This window comes from Gymnoscopelus microlampas, assembly GCF_963454915.1.
Source record: "Gymnoscopelus microlampas genome assembly, chromosome: 11".
Taxonomy (NCBI): domain Eukaryota; kingdom Metazoa; phylum Chordata; class Actinopteri; order Myctophiformes; family Myctophidae; genus Gymnoscopelus; species Gymnoscopelus microlampas.
Window position 1 is genome coordinate 35,817,444 of NC_139948.1, and position 13,989 is coordinate 35,831,432.

The 13,989-nt window shown below is 41.4% G+C and overlaps 2 protein-coding genes across 7 annotated transcripts in view; both read right to left on the reverse strand.

Moving 5' to 3' along the window:
* kank2 (KN motif and ankyrin repeat domains 2) overlaps positions 1-9,931 on the reverse strand; it is a 36,753-nt gene extending 26,822 nt beyond the window's left edge. For both annotated transcript variants that reach the window (XM_084071545.1, XM_084071544.1), the window contains exon 1: positions 9,842-9,931. The gene's annotated coding sequence lies outside the window, so the exon portion shown is untranslated. The remainder of the gene's footprint in view (positions 1-9,841) is intronic.
* A 2,059-nt stretch (positions 9,932-11,990) lies between these two features.
* dock6 (dedicator of cytokinesis 6) overlaps positions 11,991-13,989 on the reverse strand; it is a 53,020-nt gene continuing 51,021 nt past the window's right edge. For all 5 annotated transcript variants that reach the window (XM_084072231.1, XM_084072229.1, XM_084072232.1 and 2 more), the window contains one exon: positions 11,991-13,500. In XM_084072231.1, coding sequence (XP_083928357.1) covers positions 13,458-13,500 — 43 coding nt within the window. In that variant the 3' untranslated portion in view covers positions 11,991-13,457. The remainder of the gene's footprint in view (positions 13,501-13,989) is intronic.

The window sequence follows — 13,989 nt, forward strand, 5'->3', positions numbered from 1 at the left end:
CATTTAGTGATTATTCCTGTCTTACCTCACTTTGAAAGAGGCAAAGACTCTTTCAAAGTGACACATGTATTTATTAGGGATGTCCCGATCCGATCACGTGATCGGGGATCGGGGCCGATCACGTCATTTTCAAAAGATCGGAATCGGCAAAAAAAGATCGGGGATCGGGAATAATTTTTTTTTTTTTAAATATTAATATTTTTTTTATATATTTTATTAATAAAATATTTTTATTATTGTATTTAACGTTCTTAAAGTCATCATTAACAGCGTCATATGGAGAAGTGTTCTCCCTCGGTAAAACACCTCGTAATGAGAAGTCTCTCTCGTCTGTCTGTAACGTGCTGTATCTGCAGGCTGAGCTCTCCAGCCCTCCCCTCTCCGCGCGCACACACACACACACACACACACACACACACACACACACACACACACACACACACACACACACACACACACGCCCCGTGGCGTTCATATAGGGAGACGCATGCAGGAGGAGTAGCGCTGGTCGTCAACGTTTTAAAACATCTTGGATAGACCACTGGAATAATAACTGATCATCATACATCTCAAATAGTCTACTTACTACTAACCTTTGTTGCTGTTGTCGTCTCAAATTGACCAGCCAAACTAAAATCCACCATTTTAGAGAGTTGCTCCAACTTCCTTGGATTAGATAAGAGTGATCAGATGCGATGCGTTTTCAACACAAATGCGCATATTATTGCCCGTCAGCTGTGTAACACTAGCAGGTTAATGATTGAGGCTCGTTGAGCCTGTATGCGCAGTTGACCACATAGCAATCAACATCACTAATTAATGTCAGCTGTGTGTGTGTAAGTGTGTTTAATGTCCAACTGAATGTTTTCTGTAGTGTAGATCAGGGGTCTTCAACGTTTTCAGGCCAAGGACCCCCTAGCTGAGAGAGAGAGATGAAGCAGGGACCCCCTACTCTATATTGTATATAATTGTGTTTCAGATACACTTTTGCTGCTCTTTTTTCCCTCTACACACCTACTGTAATAAGTCTTTGCCAAAAGATAGCCTTGTAGATCGGCTATTTCTGGCTAAAGTTCTCCTCAGAAAAGCGATGCTAGTGTTCAAGTGGTTAATGTAAAAACAAATAATCATATCACACAAAGATTTGGGGGACCCCCTGTAGTAACTCTGAGGACCCCCCCGGACCCCCTGTTGAAGAAAAACTTAAATGACTTCTAAGTTCCACTTCTCCCCAAAAGGACAACTTTATTTTCCATCCTGAATGACAAGTCTAATATTATTATTGTATTTTGGCTATGTGCGATAACTGCAAGCCAATGTTCAGAGATTCAGTATTTGTCTTCATTTCTTTAATTAACATTTATTTTGTTGGCAATAATTCAACTGATAGCCAGTGTTTTGAGACATATTGTCTTTTATTGCTACAAAATAAATGATAAAAATAAATTCTACATGCATAAATTATAATATATATTTTTAAAAATGAAAAGATCGGATCGGGAAAGATCGGGATCGGCAAATACTCAAAATCAAAAGATCGGGAGCAAAAAAACGTGATCGGGACATCCCTAGTATTTATAGCCCGTTATATGTCACTAGCCAATCAGATCACACTATTTCACCGTATTGTCAAGTGTCACGTGAGGCTCGACCAATGTTTGCTTGGCTGACGGAAAGTGAAAACAAACTCTCCTGGCGGAGACAATAATATCAAAACACATGATCAACCTTTGCCAGGTGAAAGTGATTAAAATATATTATTTAAGTTGTAGAGTCTTCCTCTGTAATGGGAAATGAGTGGGCACAATGTACTTGTATACTGTATATTGCAATAATAATAACAACGTGTGGTCGTCACTAAATCCTAAGGCGCACCCTGGACACCAATGTGCCTTGGCACACCGTTTTGGGAACCACTGCTCTATACCACCTTAAATCGCTCACTCCACCAGAACAACCCACTGTGTGAATAATCAATCCAAGGCTGGAACCTCCCTGCCATGATGACATTGAGCAATGTTTTCTGTTTTGTTTCCTCCATGACTCAGAGACTCTCAGACTCCTAAAAGTGGTGGCATCATGCACACACGCCCCTTACGGGAATACCCTCCGTCTGCTATGCACATTGCACACCTTTAGAGACATATGGACCCAATCTAAAGCCGGACTTATCCCATTAAGACCTGAGGCCGATTCTACAAAAGCCTTCTAAATCGGTAGTTCTCAAACTTTCAAGAGTTTTCAGAAAGGTTCAAAAATAGCAGATGTACAAGCTCACAGCGTGTCACTTCGTGACGCGCTGTGAGCTTGTATATCTGCTGTTTTTGAATAGCCAACGCAAAAACCTAAAATGACAGATGCTTTCCCTGCTTTCATGGGTTACACACTTGGACGTTGTGTGCCGAAAATAGCAGATCTACAGGCTCACAAGCTTGTGAGCCTGTAGATCTGCTATTTTCGGTGCAGGACACAGAGCTAAATGTGCAGCGCACATCTAGAAAGACCATGATACTGTCTTCCCGGCATGGGAAATCTGAAGTGGAAGCTTGTGCTGGAACTAATCATCACGTCCACCAGATTAGCTGTGTGATAATGGTCCCTGATTGTCATACCTTGGCTCGGCTGCAGGGTACGATGACCGCTGCGGCCGACATTTTGTCGGAGGGGTTTCGTAGCCAAATGCTCTGACGACAGCATGACCTTTGCATAACGTCGAAACAAGTGTCAATGCAGCCCAGTCCATTGTTTCCCAACGTGGTCATGCCAATGGGATCAAGGGTGGGAGAGGGAGAGAAACAGACCCTTACACTGGAACGACAGCCAAAATCACAAAGAGCCATTCATTCAGACCCTAGTTCCACAGCTGGTTCTAATATAAAGCTGGGAGGGGCATCAGGGAGAGAGAGAGAAGGGGAGAGAGTCAACTACTGAAGAAAATAAGCCTCAAAACAAACATAATGGTTACTGAGGCCTGGTTGTGCATCCACACACTGTCAGAAATTGGAAATACAAGCAGGCACAAATGTGTTAAGTGACCAACGTCTAGTTCTCGTGGTCCCAGAGGCTCCCACACTGACTGATCAGCCTCTTCATTACGTAAGATACTGAACAAGGCCTGCATTATGAATGCATCCTCATTACCGGTCCATAGAAAATTGAGTATCCATGGCAAGATTGTTCAAGTCGTCTGGATGAACAATGTAGGGTTTTAGCTGCACTGCCATGCTTGTGTTGAAGGCAAATGCTTGTGTAACAGACAAATACTTCATAGAAGATAACATAGCATGAACTCTCTCTCTCTCTCTCTCCCACATAGCACAAACGAACACACACAGACAACCCTACACCACCACAACATATCTGAATCCTTCTGGTCACAAGACTCACAGCTCAACAAACACAGCTGTACTGTAGAATTAGCCGGGCATAACTCATCCTAATTGAACCATCTCCTCCAACTTGGAACTGATGTTGATCAACCTCAGGTTGACCCTAAACAATAACACAACAATATTTTCCCATCCGTACACTGCAAAATCCTTAAGTGTCAATTTACATTTGAGAGGGTACAAGTGCCCAATTGTTACAGTGGCTATGCCCACCCACTAAAATACACTCAATGTGCAACTTCAAAATTACAAATGCTCTTCTGTGGCACGTGGCTCTCATCAGAAAACAGATAAGGTAAAAGGGAACAGGTCAGTTGTGATAGTCTGAGGTCTGATGGAGGAAGGGTTACAGGAAAGGCAGCTCCATCCCTCTACTCCCCAAGGACCCAGAAACAACGCAGTCACTTCCTCCAAGCCTAGGAGAAAGAGTAACAAGGAGTAGGGCCAAGACCAAATGAATCGAAGGGGAAGAAAGGGGTGAGCGAAGGAGAATGGTACAGTACGTTAGTGAGAGTGGGGGGAAAAAAGAGAGGGAATGTGAGAAAAAAGAAAGGGGAGACTGAAAGAGGAGGGGGAGGCGAGAAGAAATGCAGTGGAGAGTTTTAGATGGAAACTTCTCCCAATGAGAACACCATGACTGTTTCACAGATCTGGAATCCAGCAGTATGAATCATTGTAAATCCTACCACTGACACCAGGACCTCGTCTGCTCTTGTTAAGGAACATCCCAGCGATTAGCCATGGGCTTGCAATAGCTTCTGACCTACTGCTAAGTAAATAAGGTTTCAAAAGACCGTTTCCCATGATTTAAAATGGCTACGCCTTGAGATTAAAATCATTTGTGTATTCCACTGAACTAAAAATAGACCCACAATAGAGAATCACAGAGTGAGACGTATTGTTTGTATGCGGCTAAATAAAAATGACTTCACTGTGCAATGTTTCATTATGCAGAACAAAAACAAGAAATTTGATTAGGTGGTAAATGTTGTGGAGATTATGTAATGTTCAGATTAGGTCTTTCTTTATCTATATGCTGTAGCTCTAGGTCTGCTACAACGTCTTCGTGCCTCCACATACTCTGGATCACAGATGGCTTCATTCAGCCAACTGGTCCTGAATGAATAATTAATCAATATACTACAAACCTCTCTGCTGAACAACTGCTGCACACTGAATGTGGAGGCGGCAATGGCTATTATCATCAAGAAGGAGGTTTATTTTAAATGCCAAGCTGCTGTATAGTGCAAATCACTGTAGTGTAGGACAAGCAGGACAGGACCATTTTAGACACTTTTTAAGCCTGGAGTCCCTATTTTATGTAATTATAAGTGAAAACCTTCAAAATATTTCAAAAACGTAAAAGAAATGTCCCCAAATATTCCAAAATGTTCTGTTTTTGAAATAGTTTTAAATGGTTAAGTGTGAGGCTCTCATACAGTAGTATAGCAAGCTCTTGTGCTGTTGATCATGGAGATGACGTCTCTGTGACTCATTCGGAGGCTGAACTGGTGACAGTGAAGTCATAGCACAGACGTGGAGACATGCACATGCCCCTACAGGGCTGTGTGTGTGTGTGTGCCTTTTACAAATGTCACTGTTTTTTACATTAAAGGGTGGTGGAATGGAGAAACAGACGGCACTGGGGCTGGAGGGAGCGTTCTGTTCTGGCGTTAGGGCCCAGCAGGGAGGGGTCTGCCTCCTCACATTTCTACTGGAACAGGAGCAGAATAAACACCAACCCAGTTGCTATTGGTCATTGTGCTGACCTCCGACAGGAAACTGCCTGAGCAAAAGGGTGGGGCCGAGGGACAGGAGAGGAGTGGCGCGGGAAACAAAGACGGAGAGAAAAACACCCCAAAAAACATAAAAAGGCGCTACAGGAGGAGAATTCCTGTACAGCGGTGGTCGGTGGAGATGGGGATTAAGCAAAAAAACGAGCGTCACAGAGTGCTGTAAAGATCTGAGGAAGTGCAGGCCAGGGGCTCTGGGTTCTGGGGGTCTGGGGAGGAGGCAGACACAGTCCAGATGGCAGTGTTTGTGTCGGGAGAGCTGGTCAGAGCAGTGTTGGGGTTCAAAGCTCAGGTCAGCGTGTGTTGCTGTGTCACCAGGGGACAGCACAGCAGGGTGGAGGAAGTAATCTCACAAACGGTGCTGATGTAGTAAAGTGGTTTCCTCTCAGGGAACTCATCAATGGCTTCCTGGTTTAACCCATTAAAGACCTGAGGCCGATTCTACAAATGTCTTCTAAATCCTAACCGTTTTCTGAAAAACGTATGTTGCTATATCAGTGGTGCTCAAACTTTTTCATGTCATGGACCCCCAAAATTAAATGTATTTGGCTGCGGACCCCCCCATCTGAAAATATGTTGTTCCAGGGACCCCCAGAAGCAAAGATTTGAGTTTGCTTTAAAAATACATACTCAACTGTATTTCAAAGATTTGCAAAAAAAGTTCAATATTTTTCTAAAATAGCAGATCTACAAGCTCGTAATAATAATAGCTTCAATTTATATAGCACCTTTCATGAACCCAAGGACACTTTACATCAAAAACAATGAACAAACAACAAACAACCAACCAAACAAAACAAAACAACAAACAACTATTTGCCATAAGCCTGAGAGAAGAGGTGTCTTTTCAAGGCAATGGCATGGCAAATCTCAATTACATAAGTATGAGCTTGTATCTGCTATTTTTGAATAGCCAAAGTATAAAATAATGGTTATACATACACAGATGCTTTCCTGGTTTAAATGGTTTAATCTGAAGGCCTGTGTGAACGCAGACTACAAAGCAGATGAAGCCAACGTTCACAAACGAGTGCATTCTGCTGGCTTGGTGTGCAGTGCTGAATGGAACTGTCCATCTTCTTTTTTTCAGGTGATTAGCGGATTAAAGGAGATTAAACCAGATTAGTCAAGCAGATAATGATTTTTTTTTTTTGGCTTGTAGTACTTTAAATTCCTGATCAGACCATATGCCCACACTGAAAACATGACAGGTTTAGTTTCCCCGCTCAATTTAAATAAGTAAGGGTATTAACCCTTAAATCCTGACCAAATCTCCTGGCGGGCGCTGCTAAGGCAATACAGTACTGTTTAACTTCACTTATAGTAAACTGTTCTTCTAAACCTTCTGGTGTAAACATAGTAGGAAATACTTTTAATTAAGCCCTTAAATGGTATGCAAATCTATATTTTGTCATAAGTAAAACCATATAGACTGACAACATGCCAGCACATAGTCAGCAATATCCTGTAGCCAATATGACAGATGAACTGCATGACAGATGAACTGAATCAATAGCCAATATGACAGATGAACTGAATCATGACAGATGAACTGAATCATGACAGATGAATTGCACTATTATTTGCTCTGTTTTTAGTTAGGCTATGAAGAACTTATTTATTCTATTTGCCTTTTAAAGAGTATGATAGGATATATGTAGGATGTATGTTTTTTTCTGTCTTGTCTGTATGTTCTGTCTTTTTTAAACGCTGACCCTGGGAGGTGAGCTCCAAGATTTCCTATGCATTCGTGCAAATGCTGTCAAATAATTGAATAATAAAATAATAGAATAATATTTTATTCTATTATACTTGACACTATCTTTTAAACTTATTTTTAACCTTTTGTGATTGATTTCATTCCTTGTGAATGAAAAGTGCAATATAAATAAAATACATTATTATTATTATAATATTGTTTTTGTTTGTTTGTGGGTGTCTATTTGGAAGGGTAGGCGGTGTAAGGCTGGCCTTATCCATTGCAACACTCATCCTGAAGGGATGGCACAAGATTCCAGTGATTTAAGAGAAGCACATCATTATGAAATAGCCATTAAACCAGACAACTTCACTGTCTGGGCTTCTGGGGGTAGTGTTATGGTAATAGAGAGATAGTATAAAAACAAACATTAAGGTCTCTCCAACTGTTGTTTTAAGCTGTAAAACTACCAGATCTACAAGCTCACAATGCCTGGCGATGCAATGTATTGTGAGCTTGTAGATCGGCTACTTTCAGCATGAAGTCGTGGGGCAACAAAGTAGCCCATCAATCAGGCTTAAATTACTCTTAAAAAAACAGTATGCTGCAGGATAGCCCAGTTATTCTCAAAGTGGGGTCCGGGGACCCCCAGTCTGGGGTTCCAGGGGCATTCAGCGAAATGTGACCATCAAAATCAGTTTAAACATTTTAACCCTATTGGATATTTGAAAATAGCTGATCTACAAGCTCACAAAACAACGCAAAAATTGATGCGAGCCATGTAGATCCTTTATTTTTTTTACCTTGAAAAAGTTTGAAAAATGTGGAATATTTGTGAAACATTTCCAACAACACAAATCTTGTATGCTGAAAGGGTTTGCCTGCTGGGATAGCCTTCCATGTAAGGTGTCAGAACAATATGCTACCAAGGGACAAGTGTGCCATGCTGCTGAAAGAGTCCCAACAACATCCCTAATGACCCTTGACACGTATGGAGCAGCGGGTTCAGGGCATAATTTCATTAGTTTCGCTGAAGCATTTAAATTGCCCGGCGTGTGGCCCACCGTGCAAATGGGGTTTATAACCTTTACATTCCTCCCTGTTGAATTCCTTCTGCTAGAGCCCCTCGGTCCAAACGCTGTAACCGAGTCCACCGTGAGAGACAAGGCAGACACATTCCATCCCCAATAGTTATAGTGGCTGCAGAAAGCTTAATGAAGGTAAACTCCAACCGAGCACAAATGTAAAAGATGGGACTATATTACCAGCCCCGGGCAGCAATATGACAATGGGACAGAAGTCATGCGAAGCCCATATACAGTAGGCCTGCTGCTAATGATGCTGATAATTTAGGTCAAATAAACCACTACAATAGGCTAGCCAAGAGGCCTAAATATTGTAGACCAGAGGTCTTCAACAGGGGGTCCGGGACCCCTAGGGGGTCCTCAGAGCTACTACGGGGCAGGGGGGGGGGGGGGGTCTCCAAATCTTTGTGTGATAGGAACCTTTTCTTTTATATACATTAACCACTTGAACCCTAGCTTCCCTTTATATTCTGAAGGGAGCATTGGCCGAAAATAGCAGATCTACAAGCTCACAACACGTCGACGTGTTGTGAGCTTGTAGATCTGCTATTTTCGGCAAAGAGGTTTGGTGTACAGGGGAAAAAAGAGCAGACCAAGTACCGAGCCAAAGGTCAACTTTACAAAGTATTCAGGGTTTTAAGTGTGGTTAAATGCCTGTAAACACACATTTAACATGAATCCAATATGTTGTGGGGAGGGGGGGGATCCCTGCTTCATCTCTCTCTCAGCTATAAGTGGTCCTTGGCCTGAAAAACGTTTCCTCAAAAGTCAAACCCTGTCAAGTTCTGACTCCAAAATTAAACTTTTGTGAAGAAGTTCTCTCAATTGTGCAACATCCCACAAAGGGCTGTCATCGTGGGCTAAATCATCGATTCATGGTTGGTGACCATCTAACATCTAACAAGCACATTTTGAGGGCAAAATAAGCGGCAGCAAAAAAACAGATCTGATGCACATCTGGAAGTAATGAAAAGTCTCACAATGCACGATCCCACCCGCTCCCTGGAGTCTCAGCAACTATATGGATGGATGGGGGGTTTCTTTACATTAACGGATCACACATTCACCACATTATCTTGGGCATAAATAAAACAATATAACAAGCCTATAGCTATACTGTACACACATGCATTGTCTCATAAACATGAGACATTGGGGGGGGAAAGGCATAAATCCATTTTTAATTTTATGAGTGGTATTTCACCAGCCAAATAGAAAGAAATAAGACCATTATACTGCATCAAAAGTAATCAACAAACTATTATACTGGTCAAACATTAGCCAAAATTGACAAATAATATAAGAGGAAAAAATTGTGAAAAGAGCCGATCTACAAGCTCACAACGCCTCGCGTTGCGAGGCGTTGTGAGCTTGTAGATCGGCTATTTTCCACAATATTAACCTGTGAAACCGAGTTCAATGAGAAAAACTTGTAGTTGTACATTAGAATGATGATATTGCTAGCAGCGTGCATTGTGTGCGCTCCTCGGCGCATGAGTTCATATCAATGATGCACATTATACTGGACGCGCACAGATCTGAGGGACAGTCTAAAGAATACTCCAATAAATATTCATAGAAATTCCCCAAAAACTGAAAGCATAATTACCAGAGCGTTCTGAAAGCATCACCACGGTTGAGCTAGTAGCTAGTAATATTAATAGTCATAATATATTAAGGATAAAAGCAGACCGTTACCCCGGAGAGGAAAGAATAAAGGGCTGGACCACCACGGACCACCACGCTTCACAAAGAAAGAAGTCCGATCCAAGAGCGCATATTAATCTATGTGTTTAAATACATCTTCACACACCTAAAGGCTCGCAATAAACAACCAACATATTGCTGTATGAGTATCATGCATGTTGTCCTTACCTGTCCTCTGCATGGAAATCCTTTCAGACATAGACGCTTGTGCTTTGGCCCAGGGGCGCTCTCTCTCTCTCTCTGTCTCAATCCCTCTCTCTCTTGGTCTCTCTCTCTCTCCCCCTAGTGTTGCCAGGTTCTGCGAGAGAAACATGCAACCAGGTATATGAAAACAAGCCCAAAAGAAGCGAACCATCGCCCTTTCAACATAATACATTGTCTATTTTCACAACAACAAAAAATGTTGAAGAAAATTCGAAAAATTTGGAATATTTTTGAAACATTTTAACAACACAAATCTTGTATGGGGTCCCTACTGGCATAAAATATTTTCACATGGGGGTCCGCACTCCGCAGACAAATATTAATTTGGGGGTCCTTGACTTGAAAATGTTTGAGAAACACTGGTTTAAACAACATTAGGGAACAAGCCCAAATAGGCGACTTCACTTTAGAAACAAGCCCAAAAAACAGCAACCACCACTGTTTACATGCGACTTTACTTTACACTTTACAGAAAAACAAGCCCAAAGTCGCTTATAAATAAGCGGACATGGCAACCCTGTCTCTCTCTCTCTCTGACAGGGAGACAAAAACACCGCAGCCAAGATGCTCAGAACGCCCCCCCCCCCCTCCCTCTGCTCTTAAAGGCACAGTCCGCCGCTACGTTGAAAACACTGGATACACTGTAGTGAAACTGAAGCCTTGTTTATATACTTGTGGTACAACGGTGTCGCTTGCCGAAAAGAACCGATCAAATGGATCGGATTTAACTGATCTATTAGATCGGTTATTTTCGGCAAGCGACACCGTATTGCGATTAAGTTATATCCGATCAAACTTTTTGGATCACCTTGATTCACTTCAAAACACAATGACAACAACAATAATAATAGTAATATTATTGTTGTGATTGTGAACCTACTTATTATGACCGTGAGATGAGAGATACGATATACTGTATGAACGTTGTACTGAGTGTTTTTATTGGAAAATAATAGTAATCATCATCATCATCTAAATTGGGCTATATTATGTGCATGAGGAGTTTTTTTTTGGTGAACCAGCCTGCTGTCGTTTGCATTTACTCTTCAAACTAACTGGTAGGTTTGTGGCAACTCATTTTTGGGTCTCGAATTGACTATTAAATCCTAATAGCCCATAATTTGGTAGGCCTAAGCGCCAATTAGTTTTATATTGCGTGTAATAGTTTCATTATATCATAATGACATCGTAAAACATGTCACATTTTCAAAATGGCTGATGAGATGGGAAAAACCTCATTTTCATTCATTATTTTCAGGATATGATTTCATAGCATGACGTCATATGGCCATATTACAACTGAATATCAGGAGGGGCGCTGCAGGGAGGAGCTGAATACTATGTCTGCAGATGGATTCAGAGACACAGGGTTTTTGCATTGATTTCGTGTTACCTTGCATATATATGAACACCCTTATCCATATGCTCAGGAAAAAGACTGACTGGGCTAACAGTGGTTCTCAACCTGTGGGTTGTGAGCCCCAGGGGGGTCCCCACATGATTTTGGGGGGATCCCCAGATGGCTGAGAAGTGACAATTTAAGGACTTTTCATACCTTTTTAATACCTAAAAGAAAAAAAGGTTAAAAAAAAGACAATTACTGCATCAAAGGTAATCAACAAACTATACTATACTGGTCAAATTGTCAAATATTATAAGAGGCACAAATTGTGAAATTAGCCGATCTACAAGCTCACAACTGGTGGAAAAGGAGAGAAATGTCAAAACAAACTGTTTTGCGAGGTGTTGTGAGCTTGTGGTTCGGCTATATTCACAATTCCAAGTGCTTATCGGGGGGTGTCCCCAGTTCAAATATGATTATTTTGGGGTGTCACAGCCTGAAAAGGTTGAGAACCACTTGGCTAATGGGACAAATGATTCAGGACTACTACCTAATTATGGTAGGCCTATTAATGTGCGATTAGATCTGGATGGAGGTCAAGCTGTAATTAAGCTGCATGTGAATGAGGATCGATGTCGTAAAAAAAAGACACATTTACAAGGATGTTGTGTATACCAACATTTCTTTTACTTGGATCGTTTTTTCCTGCCTTTTTATCATCAGCCCTTTCATTCAAATCTATACATAAATACAAATAACAGTGGACCCAAATGAGAAAGAAGGAAACTTTAATAGAAGCAGTAAAAAAGTAGACATGAATAAATAACAAGTAGCTCTGATTGGTAAAAAACAAACAGAAAAAAAAACATTTTGACCAACTTACAAAAGCAGAGATCATAATATAGTAGTAGTTACAGTGGCAGGTGCTGGAGTTTGGATACAATAGTGCAATACAATAGCTACAGTAGTTCCAATACAGTAGTTAGAAATCAGCTACATCGATTACAATTCTTCTGTAACCAGTGGAAGATAAGATATAAGACACATGCTTTGACACCTGTTCACATACAATCACAACAGGACATTCTTAACATGAAAATTAAGGTATTGTCTATTCATAAATCAGACTGCCGCTACACTTAAGGTCCTAGTTAAAATGTGTTTTGTGTGCATGACAGATTGTCAGGGGCAGTGCTTCCAAGGTGAACATCTGTATTGTGACTGTTTTGGTCAGTGCATGCTAATAGAATTTCAGTGTTTTAAAAACAAAAATCCAATTTAAAAACATCCTCTTGCCTGTTTCTTCCCATGCTTAACCTTTACGTCTTTAACTCCTACAGTATTGCTCTACAGAATTTGGACTGAGGCCTCAGTGTGGAAAGTACGATCCTTATCTCTACTCTATAATGAATTCGTATAATGAGAGATGGGCGGATGAATGTGAGAACTTGATGACGGAGGAATGTCAGTTATTTGGTATGTTGATACCAGAGAAGCTCCCTGGGAAGATTTCGTTCACTTTGTATGTCAGTTGACTACGGCTTGGTCCCGTAACACAATGAATGAAAAAAAGAAAAAAAAGAAAACTGAACTTTCAGAAAGGACACGAGACTCTATGGACTGCTGGACTCTATGGACTGACTCATTTCACAGTGCTAACAGCCCTTTCAACAGCAAACATGACATATACACAAGCAAATGGAAAGAAACCTCGATCCTCTGCAGTCAAGCAGACACACTCGAACACAAACAAGGCACCCAAAACAAACACGCAATTACAGAAGTGGCTCAGAGTGCCTGGATGCCGGCGTTCTATAAAAATCTAAAATCACCACGTCATTCCATGCCATGGGTGCTTCGTGGCCGGACTACCCTTGAAGGCAGGAACTTAGATTCTCAGGAGACAGAACCAATGCACCAAATGACTATGTTTACAGTGCAGATAAACGTCCAGTATAAACAGATGAGGGTTTTTCTTTTTCCTATAGGAGTGAGAGACAAAATGAGGGAGGGGTGAAGGGGGAAGGTGGTGCAGGAGGGGAAATAACTAATGAGTTTGGGGGGCGATCTGGGTGGTAGGCAGGTGGGGTCGGGGGGAGGATGAGGATGCGGTCTTTGCCTGTGTGGTTATGACAGTTGTGCAGGGGGGGGGGGGGGGCTGTGGGACTAAAAGGATATAATGAACTAATTTTCTTAAGCTTGTACTGTAGTTTCTTCTCTTTACCGGGCCTCTGCACTTCAGCAGTCCACTTTGCGAAGACTAGAACGGCTGTAGGAATTCCTATGAGAAGGCAAAGTTTGAATAATGACATTTTCAGTTCAGTTGTTGGTCACTTTTACATTTTTGTTTTTTAGATGTGGTTAAATTGGCAAAGAAGACTCACTCATAACTACTGAAAAAGTGATTAAATTAGCAATATATAGAACTGTGAATGATGCCTCATCAGGCCTGCTGGAGGTGATGCACCTGTCAATTATCAGTTGAAGTGAGGAATTGCCAACTGGGAACACTATTGAATGAATTAGACTTTATACCAGTTGATAGCTGGTCATCAGCTGCGCATCAAGCTGCAGAATGAAAGGAACTAGTTAAACCCACCATTGCTATCATAATGTTGTTTTGGTTCATGCAGTTTGTCTATGGCTCTGGTTTTTATTATAAACCTGACAGTTCTCCAACCATTAGTTCCATGCTGCTGCCAAAAGCAGTGAAAAACACAAATGATATACTGTTAGTTTCTATATAGCAATTTAGGTTCCAGTATTTCAA